At 45.4% G+C, this 26,676-nt stretch overlaps 1 protein-coding gene across 1 annotated transcript; it reads left to right on the forward strand.

Moving 5' to 3' along the window:
- On the forward strand, positions 1 to 26,353 carry MYL10 (myosin light chain 10). The gene is made up of 7 exons (XM_079955926.1): positions 1 to 131; positions 11,458 to 11,547; positions 12,815 to 12,890; positions 13,883 to 13,987; positions 19,305 to 19,383; positions 24,701 to 24,749; positions 26,023 to 26,353. Exons 1-7 carry the CDS (start codon positions 129 to 131, stop codon positions 26,119 to 26,121), a joined length of 501 nt encoding a protein of 166 aa, XP_079812052.1. The 5' UTR covers positions 1 to 128; the 3' UTR covers positions 26,122 to 26,353.
- The last annotated feature ends 323 nt before the right edge of the window (positions 26,354 to 26,676 follow it).

Here is a 26,676-nt window from a genome sequence, read left to right on the forward strand (position 1 = left end):
AGTCTCACATCTATTGTCTAAACTTGGGCTGAGCATATTTTTACTCCCAAATGCTGCTATATATAGAGGGACAATAGTCATTGTGTCGTTTGGCTGGTGGATTGATAGCAGCGGTGAAGAACTCCAATATGGTAGGTTCCTTCCTCCCTCCTTCCCTTCCCTAGGAGGCAAAGCAAATTCATCCTTATATTTAATCTTGCGCAACCCATGTCTTCTTTTTGCAATCAGTTCCTTCCTTCTTTATTTCCTCCTTGGTGCTGTGGCCAAAAATTTGTCCTGGTGTTGTTGTTTTTTAAAAAAACACCCATTCTCCTTCAATTACTAAGAAACAAAAAAAATTGCATTTCAAAATTATCATAGGGAAAAGAACATTTTAGTGATGTTCTTGGGGGTGGGAGGGGGGCAGGGGTTTCATTGCTTTCCAGGTGGCCAGGGGAGGCTTTTATTTCATGCTGCAAATCATCGTTCTGGCAGCCTGCGCTCTGCAGCCTCCTTGGGTGCCCAGGTTTCCTGAAAACCTCATGGATATCCTCAGCTGGGTTTTCTATTGGAAGGTGGGGAGGCTGGCTGCTCTGTGCCTGACAGTCGTTTACCATTCTTTTTTAAAAGTGAAGTAGGTTTTTTAAAAGTCAGTTTTAAAGAAATCAGTTCTGAAAGGGGTGGGGTTTTTTTTTTAGCTATAAGGAAAGATTTCCCTAAAGAAGAAATCCATGACGGTGCCAGTCTCAGGTGCTCAGAAGGCAGCCACCCCAGCTTCAATAAGGAACATATGGAACTGCCTTATATTGAGTCAGAGCATTGGTCCATGTAGCCCAGTATTGTCTACACTGAATGGTAGCTGCTCTCCAGGGTTTTAGGCAGGGTTCTCTTCCAGCCCTATCTGGAGATACTGAGGATTGTACTTGGGACCTAAGGGAAATGCTCTATCACTGACCCATAGCCTTTCCCCTGAAAATAATGCTCAGGGGAAGATATTAGGAAGTAACTTCTCCCATGGGGATTTTTCAGATCAGGGAGATTAACAGAAAACAGGCTTACAGATCGTGGAAAATGCTAAGCCGTCTGCAACTGTTTTTCAGTAAACAAAGATAAATAAGTGCAGGCAGCTAGGGAGGCTGCAGGGTGCTGGATTAATGTTTAATAGAAAACTGGGGGAGCCTTCTGGATGCTTTGCAAGAAGCTTACCTCTCTATGATAAGATACGTTCAAGGGTTAACCCACCAAAATTCTGGAGGGAGAAAAAAATGGGAGGCTCTTTCACAGGAGAAGAAATGTTTTGAGAAGTGGAAGTTTTGGGTACAGCACTATTCCAGCCTTCTACCCTTCACTGGATGCTTTTAAGCAGAGGATGGATGACCATCTGCCTGGGGTTCTTTAGCTGCATTTTCTGCATTAGGGGTGGATTGGATGACCCCTGGGGTCCCTTCCAACTCTACAATTCTATGATTCTCTCCAAGCATAGCTGTCACGTTTCCCTTTTTTTAAGGGAAATTCCCTTATTCCGAATAGGATTCCTCGCAAGAAAAGGGAAAAGTTGACAGCTATGTCTCCAAGTCCTGTGAAGGCCTGCGCCCCTTCTTATCATTGTGGTTATTTTGCATTGTAAGCAGCTTTTTGTTCATTTTTTAAAATGGAAAGAGGGATGAATAATAATAATAATAATAATAATAATAATAATAATAATAAAATTTGTGCTTTAAAAAATACTTTCTGAAGCACACAGAGTCTCAGGGAAGCATTAAACATGTTCAAAATGGCAAAAAGGGTAGGGGGGGGAATCCATTCCTATCGCAAGTAATGATGGTAATATTCTTAATGAAAGCAACCCGAGGACGTCTATACATAAGGAAACGATCATTTTTTATTAATCAGAGAGAAATGTACATGTAATTATGCCAAATGAGCTCTGCAGGGAGGCTTTCCGCCCCCACCCCCACCCCACCCCCCGCTGCCCCCTCCCCACCTCTCACACTTTACGATGTCTTAAAAGGATTTATAAATATTACTGGGGTTTTATAGCATCGTAAAGTTTCAGCTCTTTCTGTAATGCTACTTTCAAACGATTACTGGGAGACAAACCTCTGTTGTCAGAAGTAAGACAATAATCGCTGCAAGGCAGGGAACTGTGGCGGCCCTGAATCTCGAGGGCTGGGGAAGGGGAATCCTAGAATAGCAGCTATTCAGTCCTTCCCCTCTCCTCACTTTCTCCTCAACACATCCCTGTGAGGTAGGTTAGGTTGGGAGATAAGGGCTGGCCCCAAGATCACCCAGCAAGCTTCATGGCTGAACGGGCCCTAGCCCAACACGTCGCCACACAGCCTCTACCACTTCATTCTGAAGTATGCAATTTGTGCAAATTTAGAAACAGTTCCCTTTGTGGTTAAAAAGCAATCCTTCTTCCCGTGGAAGCTGTAGCTGTGAGGGAAAAAAGGCTCTCTTAACAACTCTAGCACCCTCAATGAACTGCGGTTCCCAGGATCCGTTGGGGGAAGCCATGACTGTTTAATAATAATAATAATAATAATAATAATAATTTATTATTTATACCCCGCCCATCTGGCTGGACTTCCCCAGCCACTCTGGGCGGCTTCCAACAAAACACTAAAATACAATAGCCTGTTAAACATTAAAAGCTTCCCAACTACAGCAGCAAGAATACTCATTGCAAAATATTGGAAGATACAAGACCTTCCCACGCTGGAAGAGTGGCAGACGCAGTTGATGGACTATATGGAACTGGCGGAAATGACTGGCAGAATCCGAGATCTGGGAGAAGAGACAATGGAAGAGGACTGGAAGAAATTTAAGGACTATTTACAAAAACATTATAAGTTGTATGAATGTTAAGAATCTGCATGACTTGGAAATTTTAGCTCCTGCAATTAGATTAGGAAAATAGAAAGTTAAGTTATAAGTAAGAAAAAGTTGAAATTTAAAGTTATTTTATGTATTATCTTAAGGTATAAATATTTGACAAAAGGTACTTTAAATTTAGAAGTAAAACACTCTGAAAGATATAAATAAGATACGAAACAAGGTAATAATTTGCTGATATGTTTATTGTAAAGAACGCAGGGTGAGGGAGATGAAGTCCAGTTAGTAACTTAAAAATGTATTTTGAAAGTTGGATTGTTTTTCTTTCTTTCTTTTTTCTGGTTTGTCCTTCTTTTTCTTTTCCGTAAACTGAAAATGTAATAAAAATTTTAATAAAAAAAAAAATTAAACATTAAAAGCTTCCCTAAACAGGGCTGCCTTCATAGGCGCCGACTCCATGGGGCCTGAGGGGGCCCGAGCCCCCTCAAAAATTCGTTTGGGGGGGCTCTGCCCCCCCCCCAATAATTTAATAAAATTATTACCGTAAATTTCGCTCTATAACACGCAGATTTTTTCTCCTAAAAAGTAAGGGGAAATGTCTGTGCGTGTTATTGAGCGAATGTGTGGTCCCTGGAGCTGACTCGCCGGAGCGCAGGGGCAAAAATAGGCAAAAATCAGGCAAAAATAAGATCGGGCGGGCGGAGGGAAGGCGGAAGCTGCTGCTTTTCTGCATTCTACCTCAGGGTCTTACTGCCCACCCGCTTCTGTTGCTGCGTTTGCTCAAACTTAACAAAGAGCAGGGAATCCCCTGCCCTCCTGGCAAGCAGAGGGTTAAGGAAAGGATCGAGTCCTTCCTTCTAATTCTTTCCTAGTCACACTGCGCGCAGGCTGCAGCCCACCACCTCCTCCTCTCCGTGCTCTAGGGACTCGCAGGTGGGAGAGAGAGAGAGAGGGCTGGCTTGGGGGGGGGGGACTTTTGCCTTCCTTTCCTCCCCCCCACCCCGTTAAACTCCTCCCCTGCATTCTTAGCCAGCTGCTTCTCCGCACACCCCTCTTGTGCTTCTTGTCCCTTCTGTGTTTTTCCTTCCCTCCCCATTTAAAACGTGGTGTCAAAGCACGGATCCACATGGATCCTCAGGATTTTTGCATTGGGTCACCCCAAATTCACCATCAGATCACATTACATGTCCATGGCTACAGTCTGTACCAAAAAAATCACGCACCCACTGTTGCCTGGGGCTGCAGTGCTGCAAAAACGTGGTTACAAAGCACGGATCCACATGGATCCTCAGGATCTTTGCATTGGGTCACCCCAAATTCACCATCAGATCACATAGCATGTTCATGGCTACATCTTGCACCAAAAAAATCACGCACCCACTGTTGCCTAGGGTCACAGTGGTGCAAAAACGTGGTTACAAAGCACGGATCCACATGGATCCTCAGGATTTTTGCATTGGGTCACCCCAAATTCACCATCAGATCACATAGCATGTTCATGGCTACATGTTGCACCAAAAAAATCACACACCCACTGTTGCCTAGGGTCACAGTGGCGCAAAAACGTGGTTACAAAGCACGGATCCACATGGATCCTCAGGATCTTTGCATTGGGTCACCCCAAATTCACCATCAGATCACATAGCATGTTCATGGCTACATCTTGCACCAAAAAAATCACGCACCCACTGTTGCCTAGGGTCACAGTGGTGCAAAAACGTGGTTACAAAGCACGGATCCACATGGATCCTCAGGATCTTTGCATTGGGTCACCCCAAATTCACCATCAGATCACATAGCATGTTCATGGCTACATCTTGCACCAAAAAAATCACGCACCCACTGTTGCCTAGGGTCACAGTGGTGCAAAAACGTGGTTACAAAGCATGGATCCACATGGATCCTCAGGATTTTTGCATTGGGCTACTCCAAACTCACTGTCAGATATTAAAAATCTTTATAAAATAGAGAATTAAATACATACAGAATGTTAAATTTTCAGTTTTTAAATATTAGTACTAGTTTAGTACTGTATTTCTATATTACTATAGTACTGTATTAGTTATTTTCAAATACTTAAATATTTCGCTGTGGGTTAAAGCCTCAGCGCCTAGGGCTTGCCGATCGAAAGGTCGGCGGTTCGAATCCCTGCGGCGGGGTGCGCTCCCGCTGCTCGGTCCCAGCGCCTGCCAACCTAGCAGTTCGAAAGCACCTCCGGGTGCAAGTAGATAAATAGGGACCGCTTACCAGCGGGAAGGTAAACGGCGTTTCCGTGTGCGGCTCTGGCTCGCCAGAGCAGCGATGTCACGCTGGCCACGTGACCCGGAAGTGTCTCCGGACAGCGCTGGCCCCTGGCCTCTTAAGTGAGATGGGCGCACAACCCCAGAGTCTGTCAAGACTGGCCCGTACGGGCAGGGGTACCTTTACCTTTATTTACATACAGTATTACAGTATTTACATACAGTATTAGGCATACTGTATTAACTTTATTAACTGTATTAAAGCATTAACTTTGAGATATTATTTTTATTTAATGAACCCTCAGCCTTATTCAAAGTAAGCTTAAATTAGCTATTTCACTTATTAATCAAAGTGCTATTACTGTGCGACAGCAATATTTTATGTTTTATTCTTTTAATGATAGTTTAGGATTTATTTAAATATCATTTCAGTCTTTTCAGAGCTATATATTCACTGCTCTGTAATAGTCTATAAGCATAATTGTTACTGTAAATTAAATTAGCTTTTTACGAAAATACTGTGCGTGTTTATGTTTTGTTTCTTTTTTCAAAGCCAAAAAGTGTTTCAGGCTTGTCGAGTTTCCTGGAGTGTGGAGTTATAGAGAGTCGAGTTTTCGGGGTTCTAATGTTGATCATATGACTCTAAAATACTTTTAAAAAACTTTAAAACTCACTAATTTTCATCTAAAATTTAGAAAACTTCCCGGGGCAGGACCCCGGTATGGGCCCCCCCAATATTTTTTATAAGTCGGCGCCCCTGGCTGCCTTCAGATGTCTTCTAAAAGTTTGGTAGTTATTTTTCTCTTTGACATCTGGTGGCAGGGCGTTCCACAGGGCAGTTGCCACTACCGAGAAGGCCCTCTGCCTGGTTCCCTGTAACTTGGCTTCTCGCAGGGAGGGAACTGCCAGAAGGCCCTCGGCGCTGTGGTGTCCGGGCAGAACGATGAGGGTGGAGACGCTCCTTCAGGTATACTGGACCGAGGCCATTTAGGGCTTTACCGCGGTTTACAGCGGTTATCGTAGTACTTTAAATGGGTGAACATGGAGTTCATCTTTTGGTAGCCGGTTCCTCAGTGGGTTCGTTGCAGAGTGAGCTGCCTCCCTGTTCTCTGTCCTGAATCATCCACTTTGCTTGGAGGATCTCCAAGTTCAAGTCTTGTGAGGAGGAGACAAACTTCCTCCCTGTCTACTTTCATGCGCTAGTTTCTCTTCAGACCCTACAAATCTTCCGTCTGCCTTTTCTCCCTCTCCTGCTAATCAGCTTCCTTGGATGACCCCACTGGGTTGTGGTGCTATGAGAGAGAAAAAAAAAACTTCATTTCCTCTCCCCCGCCTCCATGCATAATTTTATAGATTTCTGTTATTCCCCCCCCCCTTCCTCGCCTTTCCCCCCATACTAAAAAGCCTCTAATGTTATAACCCTTCCATGAAGGGAAGTCTTTTTCGGATTATTTAAAGAAATACTACTATAGTATGATGGATTCACGAGCTGGATTTGAACCATGAGGAACAGGAGGAATGAGAGAGCATTGTATTGTTGTTGTGGTGAGAGAAGATAGGGTGCAGCAAGGGGGAGAAATTAAAAAAAAAAAAAACACCATGGAAAATGGGGTGGGAAGTCGACAAAACCAAAGGAAAAAAATCATTATGTATTGGAGTACGTATGGGATTGTTTTGAAAATTTAATAAAATATAACTGGGCTGCCATACATCCAGGATTTCCCAGACATATCTGGGATTGTCAGAAATATTATCTGGACAGAACCCGCCCCCCACCTCAGGAAAAGCTCAACAATTTTGCCCAAAAATATTTTTTGTGTCCGGATTTTCACTTTTTGAAATATGGCAACTCTGTGGGGGAAATATTATAACTCTTCCTCATAGGGGAAGTTATTTCCCTATTCCCTGGGAGAAGGCTACTGCCTTCCAACCCTGCTTTCCTGAATGACCTGAATGCAGGACTAGGCAAACCTTTTGTAAACCTCTGGAACATTTTCCAGCTGGAAATCAGGGTGTGTGTCTTTTGGTGCTGCGCTGCCACGTAATTCAGCTGACTGCCTCCCCTGCCCCTGAGTTAGTTGGCTGCCTCCCCTGCCACAACTTCTCCCTGGCAGATGCTCACTCCCTCTCCTCCTTGCTCGCTTCCTCTGCCTACGCCACACCTCACGCCACCATGACAGTGGTGGCAGCTTTGGTGGCAGCAGAGAGAAGCCAGGAAGAAGAAGAAGAAGAGGAGAAGGAGGAGGAGTTTGGATTTGATATCCCGCTTTATCACTACCCAAAGGAGTCTCAAAGTGGCTAACATTGTCCTTTCCCTTCCTCCCCCACAACAAACACTCTGTGAGGTGAGTGAGGCTGAGAGTCTTCAGAGAAGTGTGACTAGCCCAAGGGCACCCAGCAGCTGCATGTGGAGGAGCGGAGACGCAAACCCGGTTCACCAGATTACGAGTCCACCGCTCTTAACCACTACACCACACTGGCTCTCAGTGTGAGCAAGAGCGCACATCCACCACCTCCGCTCTGGAGGGGAAATGTCTCCCCCATGCGCAAGGGTTCAACTTCAGGAGGTTTCCATCGATAAGCGCAAGCACCGGCTTCTCCTCCTCCTCCTCCCGTGCTCGGGGGCAGTGCTGGAGGGGGGAAACGGGACACTTCCGGATGAAACCAGAAGCCTGGATGGCTTCTGTAATTCCCCAACTGTCCCAGGAAAATAGGGACACTTGACAGGTATGTTTGTGCGACCTATCAGTCAGGGATGTTCTTATTCAAAGAGGATTGGGAGGTTGGGTTAATAATAATAATAATAATAATAATAATAATAATAATAATAATTTATTTATACCCTGCCCATCTGGCTGGGTTTCCCCAGCCACTCTGGGCAGCTTCCAACAAAGTATTAAAATACAGTAGACTTATTAAAATACAGTAGTCATGCCTATAGGACAGGATGACTAAATGGAACTTCCTTGTTCAGAGGAAGTCTATCTCTGGACACCAGGTGCCGGGGACAGATAACTGGGGGATGCCATCAGATTTAAGCCTTGTTTGTGGGCATCCATTTGGCTGCCGTGGGGAAGAGTATGTCTGATGTGGGAGAGTTGTTGCCATGGGCTCTTGCGGTCCGCTTTCCTCCAGGGTAGATAATGAACTTCCTTGTTTATTTCACGAAATGTACATGCCATAGCATGATTGAATTGTGGAGTTGGAAGGGATCCCCAGGGGCCATCTAGTCCACCCCCACCCCCCGCAATGCAGGAATCACTGCTAAGTAATCCCCACCACTTTCTGAGCTTCTATCCTGGCAGGCAGTTGCCTGCTGCCTGAAATTGAAGTTGAAATTGAAATTGCGTGCAAAGAATCCCCCTTTCCTTCCACTGTCCCTATGAATTTCTTTTCTTTCTTTCTTTCTTTTTTAAATCAGAACACAAAACTCTCTTTTCCATTCTTGGATCCCCCTAAACGTCACCTCGCCGGCATCTCTGCCGTGACACCGTGAACTGAGGCATAAGCCTGGATTAGATTTATCATCTAATTATAGCTAGAACTGGAAAAGGAGGAATAAAAAAAATAATAATGATCAGAGGTATGGAATGCCGTCCATAAAAGGAGAGGATCAAAAGATCGCAGCACACCGGATCCAAATGGAATCCCGGGGGAGGGAAACAGAGATGACGGCAGGACTCTCCAGGGGACTTCCAGCTCTTTCTACAAGACCAGGGTCCCATCTAGTCCAGTGTCCTGTTCTCACAGTGGCCAACCAGATGCCCCCATGGGAAGCCCAGAGGCAGGATTCGAACACAAGAGCCCTCTCCCCTCCTGAGGTTTCCAGCCACTGCTGTTCAGAAGCTTTGCTGCCTTCCACCATGCTGCCACTGACAGTGATGTCCTCCACAAATTTCTCCAGCCCCCCTCTTTTTATAAAGCCATCCAAGTTTGTGGCCATCCCTGCCTCCTGTGGTAGGGAGTTCCATAGTTTAACTATGTACTGCATGAAGAAGTCCTTTATTTTTCCCCCCTCGCCCCGAATCTTCCGACATGCAGCTTCATTGGCTGCCTGCAAGTTTGTTTGTTTGTTTATTTCCTTTATATCCCACCTTTTCCTCCCAGAAGTTCAAGGTGGCGTACATGGGTCTCCCCCTCCTCATTTAATTCCCACAACGACCCTGTGAGGTAGGTCAGACCGAGGGGCAGGGACTAGTAAGCTTCATGGCCAAGTGAAGATTTGAACCCCGGTTTCCTAGGTCCCAGTTCAGCACTCTAACCACTGCTCCACTCTGCCTCTGGTTCTGGTCTTAGTTTAGCCCCCTCTCTGCTGACACACACACACACACACACACACACACACACACACACACACACACACACAGTGTCTGTGTCCTGTCTCAGTCCCTGGATGGCAAGGGTGATTGACACAGTCTGCTCAACTGCATCAGTCCATTGCTCTCATTTCTCTCCTCACTTCCTAACCCCGGCAGCCAGGAGAAATGTAAAGAATTACAGTGGTACCTTGGGTTACATACGCTTCAGGTTACATACACTTCAGGTTACACACTCCGCTAACCCAGAAATAGTGCTTCAGGTTAAGAACTTTGCTTCAGGATGAGAACAGAAATCGTGCAGCGGTGGCACGGCAGCAGTGGGAGGCCCCATTAGCTAAAGTGGTGCTTCAGGTTAAGAACAGTTTCAGGTTAAGAACGGACCTCCGGAACGAATTAAGTACTTAACCTGAGGTACCACTTTATTGCAGAGAAAATCTATAGCGAGGATAATGCATCTTCGCATCAGCCTCTGGTTTTATCTTTGCACACTGTTTCATTTATTTTCAAGTATTTATTTTAAAGTGTGGGGTTTTTTTTAACTCTTTGTTTTTCTTAAATTTAAAAATGGCAGCATTGCAGAATCCTCAAAAATCCAGATCCGTTATTATGACACTTGTAACTTTTTTGGGGGGTGAAAGTGTGGCAGAAAAAGAGGGGGGAAGAAGGGTCCTATCCCACTCTAGCTCCAGCCTTGCCCCCCTTTTTACTGTGGTCCCAGGTACAACTCCTTTGAACCCCCTGACTGATAACCAAGGAAAGGAAACAGAAAAAGGGTTTAGATAAGAACTTTGTCGTCTCTCTCAAAACAAAAACAGCAACAAGAAACTCCTGACTCCACCTGTTATAATTAGATGGAGTTGGCTCCTAGGGGCTGAGGTCCCTTTGTCCCCCCCCAAAAAAAAAAATATTTGAGGGGGCTGGGTGTCCCCAAATTTGATGGGCATTGCTATTCAAATGGTGTGCGTGAGCCGTGTCTCATCATCAATAGTCAGGACTTACTTGGGCCCTCCCAATATTACATTTAAACTGGCACCCCGATTAGGTCTCTCGCCACCTAGTGTCTAAACTATATAATGACGCTATCCACACAAAGTTCCTCCTTTTAAGGAGCACTTCTTCGTCGCATACAAAGTCTCTGCATTCAGAGCAAACTGGGAGATCTTATGTGCAGAAACATTTGTAGGTTTCATATGTTGTTGTAAGTGAACACCATGTGAATGCAACAAAGTTGTTGCGTGATACAAATTGTGTTGCATTACATATACAAGTTTAATGTGTACATTTAGTTCAACTATGATTGTGTGGGTGCTTACCTTATTGATATTTGTCATTAAGGTCTTAATATCTCAACAAGTACAAATATTATCATTTCTATTATTAAAGTAAAAATGAGATCATGTATTCATTTTATATCCTGTGTCAATATTTTTTGCTGGTCTACCCTTGCTGGGGGGCCTGGCCCAAGGGAAAGGGAAATCACTGGGGTGGATTGTAGTCTGTAATGCTGCTGGACTCCAAAGTTGAATTCATTTCAGTCTGAATTCTCATCAGGACCAGAGTCACGCTCTGCCTGGGTACCTGGGTATAGTCCCCCTCCCAGGATTATTCTCAGGACCGCAATACCTCAAGGACTGCCTCTTTCCATATGAACCTACCTGGACCGATATCATCTTCTGAGGCCCTCCTTTGTGTGCCTCCTCCTCGAGAGGTCCGGAGGGTGACAACACGAGAACGGGGCCTTCTATGCAGTGGCTCCCCGTCTGTCGAATGCTCTCCCCAGGGAAGTTCACCTGGCGCCTTCATTATACACCTTTAAGTGCCAGGCAATAACGTTCCTTTTTAACCAGGCCTTTGTTTGATCTGATTTACATCCTATAGCCTTTTAAAATGTGGTGGGGTTTTTTTTGGTGGGGGGCTATTGGGTTGTTGTTTTTATTTTTATTAGGTATTTTGTGGTTTTATAACTTGACTTTATTCTGTGAACCATCCTGAGACCCTTGGGTATAGGGCGGTATATAAATTAAATTAATAATAATAATAATAATAATAATAATAATAATAATATTCTCATTCTTAATTTGCAGGCACCCAAAATGGCCAGACACAAGAAGGAAGGAGGTGGCTCCAATGTATTCTCTATGTTTGATCAAAGCCAAATCCAAGAATTTAAAGAGGTAAGTTCTCCCTAAGGCTGTGCAAAACACTTGACCTTGGGATGTGTGAGGATTTCGTTTGGTCTGTGTTTTTAAACAAAGCAACCTGATTTGCACTTGCTCAACTAATACATGGACCACAATGAAGTTAGCCTTTTATAATAATAATAATAATAATAATAATAATAATAATAATAATAATAATTTATTTATACCCCGCCCATCTGGCTGGACTTCCCCAGCCACTCTGGGTGGCTTCCAACAAAATATTAAAATACAATGGTCTGTTAAACATTAAAAGCTTCCCTAAACAGGGCTGCCTTCAGATGTCTTCTGAAAGTCCGGTAGTTATTTTTCTCTTTGACATCTGGTGGCAGGGCGTTCCACAGGGCAGGTGCCACTACCGAGAAGGCCCTCTGCCTGGTTCCCTGTAACTTGGCTTCTTGCAGTGAGGGAACCGCCAGAAGGCCCTCGGCGCTGGACCTCAGTGTCCGGGCAGAATGATGGGGGTGGAGACGCTCCTTCAGGTATACTGGACCGAGGCCGTTTAGGGCTTTCAAGGTCAGCACCAACACTTTGAACTGTGCTCGAAAATGTACTGGGAGCCAGTGTAGGTCTTATGTGATTTCGGCGGCCGCTCCCAGTCACCAGTCTAGCTGCCGCATTCTGGATTAATTGTGGTTTCCGGGTCCCCTTCAAAGGTAGCCCCACATAGAGTGCATTGCAGTAGTCCAAGTGAGAGATAACCAGAGCATGCACCACTCTGGTGAGACAGTCCGCGGGCAGGTAGGGTCTCAGCCTGTGTACCAGATGGAGCTAATAAACAGCTGCCCTGGACACAGAATTGACCTGCGCCTCCATGGACAGCTGTAAGTCCGAATGACTCCCACCTGGTCCTTCAGGGGCACAGTTACCCCATTCAGGACCAGGGAGTCCTCCACACCTGCCCGCCTCCTGTCCCCCAAAAAGAGTACTTCTGTCTTGTCAGGATTCAGCCTTAATCTGTTAGCTGCCATCCATCCTCCAACCGCCTCAGACACTTCTCCAAATTTCGTCATATTGTTCTTGGCTCAAAAAAACGTAACGAAGTGCATATAAAATGTGTATTTTAGTTTTGAAAGCATACGCAAAGTGTTGAATCCATTCACGTTTTACTTACTGCAGACGTATTGAAATTAATGGACCCCAGTTAGCCGTTTACGAAATGCTGGAGGCTACAGAGGGTTTTTCGCCTCGTTATAAGCAATATCCCCCACTGCCAATCTCTCACTCTTTGTATTTGCAATAGGCCTTCACAATTATGGATCAGAACCGAGATGGCTTCATTGACAAGGCTGACTTGAGAGACACCTTCGCTGCATTGGGTAAAAAGCACAAACCTTTTTGTGTACTGGCATCTAATATGTATTTTGGAAAGTTGTTTGTTTGCTGTGCGTTTGGACGTCTCTTAGGATATTGGTAACCACATTATTTTGATTTTAATCCGATTTTAAGCTGTATTTCAGCCGATTGCTGAATTTTATGTCTTAATGTATTATATATTTTGATGTTAGCCACCCTGAACCCGGTTCTGACTGGGGAAGGTGGAATATAAATAAAAATTATTATTATTATTATTATTATTCACGATGAGATAGAGGAGCAGGTTTTCATCTATGTTTGGATCAAATTGGATACTATTTTGAATCAAGATGGAAGACTGAACCTTCTTGTGTTAGTTGGTTTATCCTAGCCAATCAGAGACGACACAGAAAATGGGATGGCACGATTTGTGCATGAAGTGTTGAATAAACACTCCCAAGTACTTCAGTTTATTTCACCATATGGTAAACCCAGCCGACCTGGGTCTGCAATTTTGCACCAAAGGTTTAACATTGTTTCTAATTCCAGCTTATTTATTTTTACACCTGCCACTCCACCAAACCAATAAATTTCTGCCGAAACCTCAGGTGCTGCCACTTCTGGGATCATTAGTTAGAAGGCAATAACATCTGCCAATAAACTGATTTTCCCTTCACCCATAACCCTTGTAATTTGGAGTCATTCTATAGCCTGTGGCCTTCTTCTTGTTCTGACAATTCTTGAGTTTTCCACAATGTCCCCAGGTTCAAAATATGAGCAGTGATTTTGTTCTCTTAAGGTTTTTACACTTTGCTGCAAGCTCTATTCAAATATGAAGAAAAGACAATATTAGGTTAGAGATTTTGGAGCGGTGGTTTGCGTATCATTCATTCAGGTGCATGTGCAGATCCCTGGATGATGTCACACACCTACAACTACCGGTATATAATTCTTCATGGCTGATTGCCACCATTTCCATTTACTGTCACATGACAAGAACGTTGTTCTATCATAGGTCGCATGAATGTCAAGAATGAAGAGTTAGAAGAAATGATCAAGGAAGCTCCAGGGGCCATTAACTTCACCGTCTTCCTTACTATGTTTGGTGAGAAGCTCAAAGGTAAGCAGAAACCAGTGGTCAAATGGTGTGCGCGAATCTCTGTTTACAAACAGTTCCCAGAATCCTTTGCATGGGGCAGGGCCATGGCAGTTTAACTGGCTCAATGGCAGAGCACATGTTGCATATGCAGAGGTCCTAGGTTCATTCCTTGGCCCTCCAGTCAGAAGGACCCGATAGCAGGTGACATGGAAAAATTGTCAAGAGCTCGTCCTACGCTCAAGTAAGACTCTGGTAGAGTCACATGCCTGACTGGCATGTTCTCTCCCTTCTGGTCATTCGTTCAAGAGCTTCAAAAGCTTTCTTCAGCCCAAACATCACAGCGACCCATGCCAACAGACCTCGGCACACTTAGGGATCCACAGAGTCTTTGCAGCTCGCGTGACAGACCTCAGCAACTCAGCATTTTGGCTAATCTACTTTATTTACATATAAACACACATGGAGCACTGCAACATGGCTCCCTCTCTCTCTAGCATCAGACAGCAAAAAAGAAAAAGGAAAAAAAGAACAAAGGACATTAGTCCCACTTCACGGAACACAGTAATACAAACATCCTGTCTATGTCACTTCCCACTCTGTGGAGTCAAAACATACACCGTCATGTGATAGACAACAATCCCATGACTGCAATCACGGAGCAGGAATTCTAACAAAAATGACTTGTTTGAACCAACAGAGTAATGAGCACCAGGATAGATGGACAAAAAATCTGACCCTAGAGAAGGCAGCTGCTGGTGTTGGTATGAATCCGAGGTATGCTTGGAGTGTAGTTTTGCAACCTGCAATTTTTTGTTCATGGAGCAATGGTTCAGGTATACATGCCAATGTCATGGACTGGTTGAATTCAGAGGAATGGTGGGAGGAGTCAGCTGGGGAGCAGTGGCGGAGCAAGCTGTTCAGGCGCCTGTGGCGGTGCGCATGCCTTGCACCCAGGGGCAGGGCCAGCAACCCGTGGGGCGAGCCGGGGCAGGACTCTCCGAAGGGCCTCCGAGGAGTCTGGCTGGCTCCTCCCACTCAGCCACCCTACAACTGAGAGGGAGGCAGTGGGGAGACCATTTGGGGCAGCGCGGAGCCTGCAGGTGCCCACGCCACTGCGTCACTCCCAGGAGAGACCTGTAGCTTGGGCACACTGCAGGCCCTGTGGTGAGTGCCCAAGGCATTTTGTCACACACACCCCTCAGTGGTGACACCCGGGGCGACTCGCCCCCCCCTGCCCCCTTCCTTCGCCCCTGCTGGGCAGCCCCCCAAGGGAAGAAGGCTCAGAGCTGGGGAATTGGTGGTGGGACGACAATTAGCGGTCAGAGGGAGAAGTGGGAGAAGACTGGGGAGAAGTGGTGTCAGAAGCTGAAGAGGTAACAGGGCTTAGTGAGCGGGGAGAATCTGTGGCAGAGAGAAGACCAGAAGCGGAGGCAGAAGCAGAGGCTGGAGAGGAGGGAGGCCAAGAGGGAGAGATGAGTCTGGCTAGTGAAGAGTCACGGGTGTCTCCCTCTCCTTCCGCGACCAGCTCCCCTCCCCCATGGTCTCCCAGGACAAGAAGTGGCATGAAATGAGAAGAGCAAAGACAGGCATGCAGGCTTGGTCTCAGATTGCTTGGGGAAAACCCTGGAGGTGAGGATCTTCAGTCTCTGCAACTGCTTCATGGGGGCAAGATCTATGAAATAAGAGTTGCTGTGCTCCTTAGGCCTGACCCTCCAGTGCAGATCCTGTTTTTTTCTAATAAAAAGTTAAGTCCACTTACTTTGTACTCGTGGCTGGCTCGCTTGGGACAGCACACACTTTTGCATATAGGCGCCGTCCCTGGAACGTAACCCCCATGCAAGACGCAATCGTACTGTACTGAACAGGATGGACCAATGGTATGACTCAGTAGAAGTCCACTTCCTCTGCTGCTGTTTTGCTCTGCCTAGCCAGTTTGGTATCTCTCAAATTTGTTTAAAAAATAATCAGTGTTGCGGCGGTGTCTTCCCTCCCATACTGTCTTTGGGCGAAAAAAAAATAAAAGAAGCAGTTTGTAGTCTGTAATCCTACTGGACTCTTGAGCTTTGAAGTGGAATTTTGCGGCAAGCATTCCCTATTGATTAGCTTTGAGGACAGCGCGGCATCTCTGCGTGGTATACAAATTGCATTTCCTCCAACTCTTTGTGGAGCAGAGGCCCATGTGGCTGACATTAACACAGAATGCTTTCGGGAGGGTGGGTGTGTTTGCTGCTCATCTGGCAGTGGGATATATATCACTAACCAAAGTTTCCAGCTTCTTCCTAGAGTTCCAGCTCTCTCTCCTCTTGCTCCTGCGCTGACAATGCTTTGATGGCTTTAACAGATTTCTAGCACAGCTAATTGTATAAATCATTGTCATCATCATCAGTAATTACCTGCCCTTCACTTAAAGGTCCTTGGATGCATTACAATGTTAAAACACAATATTAAAAATAGTTGAAAGCCATTTACAATCCCTACGGTGTCATCGTGTCTACAGACCTGGGATAGCTCAGTCGGTAAAGCATGAGGCTCTTAATCTTAGGGTCATGGGTTCTAGCCTCATGCTGGGCAAAAGATTGCTGCATTGCAGGGGGTTGGACTGGATGACCTTTGGGGTCCCATCCAACTCTACAATTTTATGATTCTAAAGTGACTTGTGCTGGGCTTATGTTCCAGGAATTTGAAAAAAATGTACATAGCCAAACCACCCTCGTATGGCCATCCTTAGCTTTCAAGCAAGGCAGAGAGCTTTTAAGAGTTGCTTACTGGGCTCTGGTAGGCTCTTGTGCAGGCTCTTGGAGGACCGTTTGAGTCCCCACAATATCTCACAAGAGCCTCCCAGAGCCTGATAAGCAAGTATGAGAACTTAAGAAGCTCTTTCCGCAGCAGGAGAACCCGGCTCAAAGGAGTTTTCAAGCTCTCTGCCTTGCAAGCAATTAATTTGCGGGGTTTCAAATTTGTTGTTGTTTAGTCATTTAGTCGTGTCCGACTCTTCGTGACCCCTGGACCAGAGCACACCAGGCACTCCTGTCTTCCACTGCCTCCTGCACTTTGGTCAGGCTCATGTTTGTAGCTTCGAGAACACTGTCCAACCATCTCATCCTCTGTCGTCTCCTTCTCCTTGTGCCCTCCATCTTTCCCAGCATCAGGGTCTTTTCCAGGGAGTCTTCTCTTCTCATGAGGTGGCCAAAGTATTGGAGTCTCAGCTTCAGGATCTGTCCTTCCAGTGAACACTCAAGGCTGATTTCCTCAAGAATGGATAGGCTTGTTCTTCTTGCAGTCCATGGGACTCTCAAGAGTCTCCTCCAGCACCATAATTCAAAAGCATCAATTCTTCGGCGATCAGCCTTCTTTATGGTCCAGCTCTCACTTCCATACATCACTACTGGGAAAACCATAGCTTTTACTATATGGACCTTTGTTGGCAAGGTGATGTCTCTACTTTTTAAGATGCTTTCTAGGTTTGTCATTGCTTTTCTCCCAAGAAGCAGGCCTCTTTTAATTTCGTGGCTGCTGTCACCATCTGCAGTGATCATGGAGCCCAAGAAAGTAAAATCTCACAGTGCCTCCATTTCTTCCCCTTCTATTTGCCAGGAGGTGATGGGACCAGTAGCCATGATCTTCGTTTTTTTGATGTTGAGCTTCAGACCATATTTTGCGCTCTCCTCTTTCACCCTCAATAAAAGGTTCTTTAATTCCTCCTCACTTTCTGCCATCAAGGTTGTGTCATCTGCATATCTGAGGTTGTTGATATTTCTTCCGGCAATCTTAATTCCAGCTAGAGATTCCTTCTACTCCACACTTATTAAAAACACGGGATCCATAGCTGTCAACTTTTCCCTTTTCTTGCAAGGAATCCTATTTGGAATAAGGGAATTTCCCTTAAAAAAAGGGAAACGTTGACAGCTATGACAGCATCTTTGTTCTCCTTTGCACCTGGCAAATTGGAAGGTGTGCAAAGGAGGGCAGCCTGGAAACCTAGCCTTATGAAGAATGGTTGAGGGAGTTGGGGATGTTTAGCCTGGAGAAGAGAAGACAGAGAAGTGACTTGATAGCCATCTTCAAATACCTGAAGGGCTGTCCCATGGAAGATGGAGCAACCTTGTTTTCTGCTGCTCCAGGGCGTAGGAGCCAAACCAATGGTTTAAGTTACAAGAAAGGAGATTCTGACTAAGCATCAGGAAGAACGTTCTGGCAGTAGGAGCTGTTCAGCAGTGGAACAGACTGCTTATAGTGATTTCCCCATATATTCATATTTCTCCCTTCCCGCTGTATATTTAATACTTTACACTGCTAACTTTATACTAACCCTGCTAAAGTTTTAACCAGATTAACCTGATTCTTCAGCTATTCTCCAAACATTTCCCACTCTTCCTTAAATACTCCATCTTCATGATCTATTATTCTATTAGATAAATTTGCTAATTCTACATATTCTACTTCTCCTGTGTTGCTATTGTTCTCTTGGTTGCTCAGTTTCTTTGTAGGACTGAGATGGGACTGTTGGTGGCTTAAGTGTCAGTTCTGTTCTCTGTAAAGGTACCCCTGGCCGTTAGGTCCAGTCATGGCCGACTCTGGGGTTGTGGCGCTCATCTCGCTCTATAGGCCGAGGGAGCCGGCGTACAGTTTCTGGGTCATGTGGCCAGCATGACTAAGCTGCTTCTGGTGAAACCAGAGCAGCACACAGAAATGCCGTTTACCTTCCCGCCGGAGCGGTACCTATTTATCTACTTGCACTTTGACATGCTTTTGAACTACTAGGTGGGCAGGAGCAGGGACTGAACAACGGGAGCTCACCCCGTCGCAGGGATTCGAACAGCAAACCTTCTGATCAGCAAGCCCTAGGCTCAGTGGTTTAGACCACAGCACCACCCACGTTCTCCATAGGCGACTGTGAATGTTGATATAGGGATCATTTTCTAGGATAATGCAGAAATTAACGGTCTGGTCTTCTTCTGTAAGCAGCACAGGAGGTTGCGGTATGATGAGGATGATAGATTGCGTATGTATGTGTGCACGCATGTATGTGACAATATTCGTGGGAAGTCCTAATGTGATAAGTGGTAAAAGTTGGCTCTTTAGTTACACAGATGACTGGAAAATGGAGATCATTTATTTACTGTTGGCATGTGACTTGCTGGGCTTGCATGAGTCGTCTGGGCTACCAACAATGCAGTGCTCTCTACTGGAGTATGTTCACACATTCATCTGCCAGTCCTCAAGTGCCCAGTAACTGAGTGGAGTGAAATCAGATTATGTCCATTTGTGGTGTGAACCAGCAGATACATGTGTGCACAGAAGTATTGGAAATATAAATCTCTGCTTGTTCCCCTTATAGGCACAGATCCGGAAGAGATCATTCTGAATGCTTTCAGGGTTTTCGACAGAGAAGGAAAAGGTCATGTGAAAGCAGATTAGTAAGTTTTCACTTCATTTTGAATCTCTTCCCCATGTTAATTTCGCTTCTGTCAAGTTTGTGACACATTGCCAGTCTGTTGTATTGCACTGCCCAATGGCTGGATCCCTGCCCTATGGAATGCCAGATTCTGTGAGCAGTCATCGAAACATCAAATCATGGAATGGTAGAGTTGGAAGGGACCCCAACAGTCATCTAGTCCAACCCCCTTCAATGCAGAAATCCCAGCTAAAGCATTCATGACAGATAGCCATCCAACCTCTGCTTAAAAACCTCCAAGGAGAGAGTGTTCATCACCTCCCAAGGGAGACCGTTTGCTGTTCCCAGTAAAGGTCTGGGCCAGTTTTAACCCAGCTTCAGCCTCTATTTGCTCCCGTGCACGCTACTCTGTGCTGCAGACACAAATTAATCCCCATGTAAACAAGAGTCTCCTCCAGCACCATAATTCAAAAGCATCAATTCTTCGGCGATCAGCCTTCTTTTTGTGAGAGCTGGACCATAAAGAAGGCTGATGCTTTTGAATTATGGTGCTGGAGGAGACTCTTGAGAGTCCCGTGGACTGCAAGAAGATCAAACCTCTCCATTCTGAAGGAAATCAGCCCTGAGTGCTCACTGGAAGGACAGATCCTGAAGCTGAGACTCCAATGCTTTGGCCACCTCATGAGAAGAGAAGACTCCCTTGGAAAAGACCCTGATGCTGAGAAAGATGGAGGGCACAAGGAGAAGGGGACGACAGAGGAAGAGATGGTTGGACAGTGTTCTCGAAGCTACCAGCATGAGTTTGACCAAACTGCGGGAGGCAGTGGAAGACAGGAGTGCCTGGCGTGCTCTGGTCCATGGGGTCACGATGAGTCAGACACGACTAAACGACTAAACAACAACAAAAACAAACAAAAACTGTCCCTGCATATAGAGAACTAGCACATCAGGGAAAGTGTTGAAGGGGCTGAAGCGGCTCTAGCCACTACACAATGCTCCCCCTCCTACTTTACCTGCACCCACACAGTTAATGTCACCTCTAGTCTTATCCTGGGAGAGGAGGATCAAGGGCACCCACAATTTCATAATACAAAGTGGAATATAAATGCGTGATACATAACTGCAGGGTTTTTCTTGCTGGAAAAGGACACCCATAACACCCCACCAAAAATGGTCCCTGCCCAACCTAGCCAAAGTCACAAGACAATTTCATTAGCTCATCACCACACAACAGAACATACTGTTTTCTTATTAGACCCAAGGGTAATGTCAATCATTACATAACAAACTATTAAATCAATCCCATGGCTGCATTTGATGCTCAGCCTCATTTCACATAATTCCAGCATTTAGACATTTGACTCTAATAATTTTTTTAGCGTGGCTCACACATCCCTTTGAAAGTCTTTCCACTTTCAAGGCGATGGTTGCTATTCATTAATAGCATTTCTCCATGTGAAGAAGGAAAGACAACAGAAGAATCCCCCCCCCACCTCCATTGGCGGTGACTGACCTTTTAATAAGAACCTTCATCTAATTAACATCCTTTTAGGGCATTTCATTTTTTCCACTGCGTGTTTTCACCTCTCACTTGGAAAATCGTGACTCATTTGGGAATTTTTGGAACTGATTTTGAATGTGATGGCAAAGATATGTGATATCTATATTGCCTTAAACACCATACTCTTACCACACAGAGGGGTAGAGAGATGAGAAAGAGATTGGGCACACTGCCCTTTGTGATGTTGAAGCTCAACAACAGGCAACAGCCTCCTTCCAATGTGGGCAAACAAAACAAAAACTGGCATGGCGTTTGGAAAAGTTTGGCGATTCAGGTTGCAAAGTTCCCTTGACGTTTATGAGGTTTACTCACAAGCAAGAGAGCACAGTGTTGCGATTATGCTTCCCACAGCTGTCCAATAACAGCACTCCACAAATTTGCACCAACTTGGACCGTGACGGAAATTAGCTGTATTTAAAGTGTGGCCAACCACCTTCTCCAAAGTCCACATTTTCAAAGCCCAGAATATCCCATTTCCCTCCCCGCTTGTTTGCGAGGAATGTGCGTATGTGACGCCAGAGCCCTCTCCTTCCTTCCATATCCTGTTTGCAGAAACGACGCTCTGTTTCCTGAGCAATGCAGGAAGTCATTGTGGATCCAACCTCACATCCACAAGTGAGCTCACAAACTGGAATAGAAGGCAGGCACTTCCAATTGCATGCCCTTCTAGGACTGTAGACCATCCAAGTGTCCCTGTTTTCAGGGACAGTCCTGGATTTACAGAAGCCATCCCAGTTTCTGATTTGATCCAAGAATGTCCACTTTTCTTTAGAACATCCCTTTTTCATCAGAGAAGTGTTAGAGGGTATGGAATTTGTTGTTGTTTAGTCGTTTAGTCGTGTCCGACTCTTCGTGACCCAATGGACCAGAGCACGCCAGGCACTCCTGTCTTCCACTGCCTCCCGCAGTTTGGTCAAACTCATGCTGGTAGCTTCGAGAACACTGTCCAGCCATCTCGTTCTCTGTCGTCCCCTTCTCCTTGTGCCCTCCATCTTTCCCAACATCAGGGTCTTTTCCAGGGAGGCTTCTCTTCTTGTGAGGTGGCCAAAGTATTGGAGTCTCAACTTCATGATCTGTCCTTCCAGTGAGCACTCAGGGCTGATTTCCTTCAGAATGGAGAGGTTTGATCTTCTTGCAGTCCATGGGACTCTCAAGAGTCTCCTCCAGCACCATAATTCAAAAGCATCAATTCTTCGGCGATCAGCCTTCTTTATGGTCCAGCTCTCACTTCCATACATCACTACTGGGAAAACCATAGCTTTTACTATACGGACCTTTGTTGGCAAGGTGATGTCTCTGCTTTTTAAGATGCTGTCTAGGTTTGTCATAATAGGACATCCTTATTTTCATCAGAGAAATGTTGGAGGATATGGGATTGGGAGTTCAGTTGCCTCTCCTCTTTCGACTTACTTGTCAATCCTCAACCAACAATCAAAGGAGGTTTCTAGCATGTGAACTTAAGGGTGTAATAGGCCAGTTTTCAGTTCAATTCTGTGTTGCAGTGGCCTTCAGATACTCTTTGTCCCAAGAGAGAATTTTCTGTTCCTCCCTTTTTCAAAATGAAGAGGGTTGTTCTCCATAATTATAGAGACCACTCAGGGGCGGAGGAAGGGGTGTGTGGTGGGGGCGGCACGCCCCGGGTGTCACCACTGAGGGGGTGACAAAATGCCGAGTGGCACTCACCGCAGGGCCTACAGCGCCTGAGTCACGTGTCTCTCCTGGGAGTGACGCGCTGGCTTGTGCGCCCACAGGCTCTGCGCTGCCCCAAATGGTCCGCCCACCGCCTCCCCCTCAGCTGTAGGGTGGCTGAGGGGGAGGAGGCAGGAAAACTCCCTGGAGGCTCTGCGGAGCGTCCTGCCCTGGCTGGCCCCGCCCCTGGGCACAAGGCACGCCCACCGCCCCAGCCGCCCAATTGGCTTCCTCCGCCGTTGAGTCCACTAGCTTAGAAAGATCAGAATTAGGTGCCTAAGGAACTTACACTTTCCTTTTGTTTAAGTGCAAAGAGTAGGAAGATCCAGTTGTGAGTCTCAATTGTTTCTTCCCCACGACTGCAGGAGACAGTCTGATGGAGCCACAGAAGGATCAAATCCTTCTTGGATCTTCATCCAGACATCACTGGTGCTGCCCACAGCCCCACCGACCTCTTCTTGAGGCTACAATGTGCGCCAGATTATCTCAATTAACGCACAACTTGTTCCGTGCCATTTCTTTTTTGGAAAAAAAAAGAAAGCGCAGCTCTCTGTGACTTACTAGGAAACCAAATATTGGGACTGAAAATATTGGAACGAGCTGAAACTGGCCGCGACAGATACCATCAGGACCCCAGGGCAGGCGCTGTTTTTATAAACCCAGTTTGTTTCTATGTGTCTGATTTTGGGGGTTGTTGTCTCCTCCCTCCCCGCAAAGAAACAAGTAATATGGAAAACAACAACTGCAGGGAAGCTGACGGCTTCTTAGTTAGGAAAATCTGAGTCTTTGTTTCTCTATAAAATAAATAATGGAAACTGTGGGGTTCTTTACTCAGTCCTTCTTATGTGTAATGGTGCCAGAGGCTGCCGTGCTGTGCTTCTGAAGCTCGAAATTGTATTTGATCCTCCTCCTTCGCCACCACCACCTCAGCAACCCTCGCCGCCCTCAATCTGGCCTCACATTCTTTCCAAAAACACTGGATGCATGTGAACAGAAGATGCCAAGTGACATTGGTTGCTTTCTGAAAGAGAGAGAGAGAGAGAGGTAGAGAGAGAGAGAGAGGACCGAGCCTCTTTGGAAACCAAATCAATAGAAGAGTCTTGCGGCAGAAGGTTTCATGGACTGGAGTCAACAGATTTAGGACAGTTGCCAGATACAGACAGGTGGACACAGAGGAGGAAAAATGGAAACAGTGGAAACAGGGAGACCAAAAGTGGCCCATTTTGTCCAGCATCCAATTTCTCTTGGTGGCAAACCAGATTATTGGTGCTTGGGAAGTCTGTCTTCAAAGAGGATGAGTTCCAGTTCCAGTTCTCCCCTTCCAAAACAGGATTAGTTCCAGTGCGAGTTCACCCCCTCCAAAATGGAACAACTTCTGCTCCAGTTCAATTTTCACAGTTCAGTTCAAAATTCATTCCTATGGCGATTTTTTTCAGTCTTCAGAGTTTCACTAGCTGCTCACCTGAAGGATAAAATGTACTTAAGAACACTAAGGCAACATTCAAAGGCACATGTAATACAACAGGAACAGTTGTTTTGTCTATTTCCTAAGCTTAAACAGGAACATCCCTTTTACAGATAAGGGGGGGGGGGGAATGATGACTGCAATGAAACACAATGAATGTAATGAAGCGTGTGTGTGTGTGTGTGTGTGTGTGTGTGTGAATTGAAAAGCGGCCTCCAAAAAATCAGCACAAAAGTAACTTAATTCCTGTTCGGTTCACCCGGACATTGCAGAAACTACTTTCAGATGTGACTCAGAGCTTTCCGAATTAATTCAGCAAATTAGTTCACTTGAATCCATCCGTTCCAAGCACCGCCAGTTACACCCTTAGACATACTGACCTGGCTCTATTCACGTGCAGTTGCTTCTCTAGCACGAGGAGGATACAGTGGGACACAGTGGATCTGTGATTCCTGGAATGGGATCCCTTCCAACTCTACAGTTCTATGATTCCACCCCTTCAGCCATAATGGCGCCAGCACTGCATTCGTCCTGCTATGTACTCCTGTTAGGTTTGAGCACAGTGCAGATTGCAAATGTGGCCTCCTCCGTGGCCCTTAAATAGATTTGCTTTATTTCAAACAGCATGAAGGAGATGCTCATGACACAGGCAGACCGGTTTACTGAAGAGGAGGTAAGATTCCTTACATGCTGCACTCCCTTTATTTCCTGAAAATTTGAAGATTTTTCTATTTGATAAGAACAATTTCCATTTTTTTTGTTTCGTTCCAGATTTGATGGTTGAGATGGCATCATGAGATTGCCAGGGGTAGTCCTTGGGAGTCTGGTTATCTTGAGATAAATGGGGGAAAGAGCTGGTCTGGAATGGATAGATTGATGGTCCTTTAGAGGGGGAACTTCTAACCTTCCCAGTTTCTCTATTTATTTCCTTTATATCCCATTTCCCCTCCAATGAGTTCAAGGTGGCATACATGGTTCGATGGGCGGAGCCATGGATTTTTGTTTGTGGGGGGCAGACAAAATTGTTCAGCTTTTTTTGGGAAATCCACCAAAGTTGTTGAGCTCTTTTTAGGAGATTGCCCCCAAAAGTTGGGGAAGTCACAGGTAAAAAGTAAAAATACCCCCAAGAGCAGGACTTTAGGGGGAGCAGGCTTTGGTTGGGGGGCAGGCTGATGCTAGGGGAGGCATAACCTCAGTTTATTGAGTACTTTCTTTTTTGTACATAATTTAAATTAAGTTTTGTGTTTTACAATTTAAGACACTCATTTTACATCCTTAACATATAAATGACTTCCCTTCTTCTCTTTCCGTGGTTCATTTTACATATAATAAATCCCTGCATATTTTACAAAAACTATACTGTTCAGTATTCCATTATTGCATCCAACAAAACTTATTTACACTGTTGAATTTATCTTAATGCTGCCAGCATTTTCAGCTGTACACAATTATTTCCCATATATTCAATAAACGTTTTCCAATCTTCTTTATTGAGTACTTTCAATGCTTTTCAATAATTCTTGTGCTCCCCCATGCATAGTTCTGCTCCTTCTCCATTTTATCCTGGCAGGTAAGTTAAGCTGAGAGACTGTGACTAGGTCAGCTTCATGGCCAAATCCTGGTCTCCCAGTGCCACACTCTTAACCCTACACCACACTAGCTCTCAATGTTATTGTTTGACACCAGCTCCCTATGGAAGGTTCCACATCAGCATAGAGTGGAGTGTGGTCCATTTGTGGAACCTTGAGCTGCAGCCAGCACTCTGAGAAATATGGCTCCTGCATGATTACAGAGGTTCTCTTCAATGGTACCAACTAACGGGTAGAGCAGGCATAGGCAATCAGTCTTTGAACTGTGTGATTGCTGACCAGCATGCTCCTGTGACAGTTGAGATGCAATTCCCATCCTGTCCTTTCCAATCTTTATTTCCTTCTTCTGTTTCTCAGATGAAACAGACGTTCACCGCATTCCCTCCAGATCCTGCCGGCAACCTGGACTACAAGAACCTTGTTTACGTTATCACTCATGGTGAAGAGAAGGACTAGAAGATGCTGAGATGATCCATCGAGAGAAGGCTATTCACTGTTGCCTCAGAAGAAGCCGAGTGAGATGAAAACCATTATATTTCACCAGGCTTCAACAACCTGGGGCCCTCCTCATGCTTTGGAGTACAACTGCCATCAGACGTAGAAAACAACTGAGGAGCAGCAGATTGTTGAAGGCTGTGCTAGATAATCTTGGGCATTTTTATAAATAAAAGCCGAAGATACCATTTTGTATCTATCTCCCTGCTTGGTCTTCTGTGTATTCTCGTTTTTTGTTGTCATCAGCAATGTAGAAACGGGATGTTCTCGATGTTGGGAAGTGTAATGTAGCTCCACCTCTTCCCCTTCCCTTTATTAAACACCAGGAGATATGTGAAAAAGACAAGGGATGGAGGGAATGTTTGTGAAACAGGGATGGGTTCTTTTTATAACCCTCCAACCTGGCTTAATGTGAGCAGGAGATGAGTACTGGAACCTGTTTTAAATCTGAAGACCCAACCGAGGAACCTGCTTGTTGGAATAACACAAAGGTGTCTTTGGTTCCCTGCTCAAAAT

The sequence above is a fragment of the Podarcis cretensis genome (genome assembly GCF_951804945.1).
Source record: "Podarcis cretensis genome assembly, chromosome: 15".
Lineage (NCBI taxonomy): Eukaryota > Metazoa > Chordata > Lepidosauria > Squamata > Lacertidae > Podarcis > Podarcis cretensis.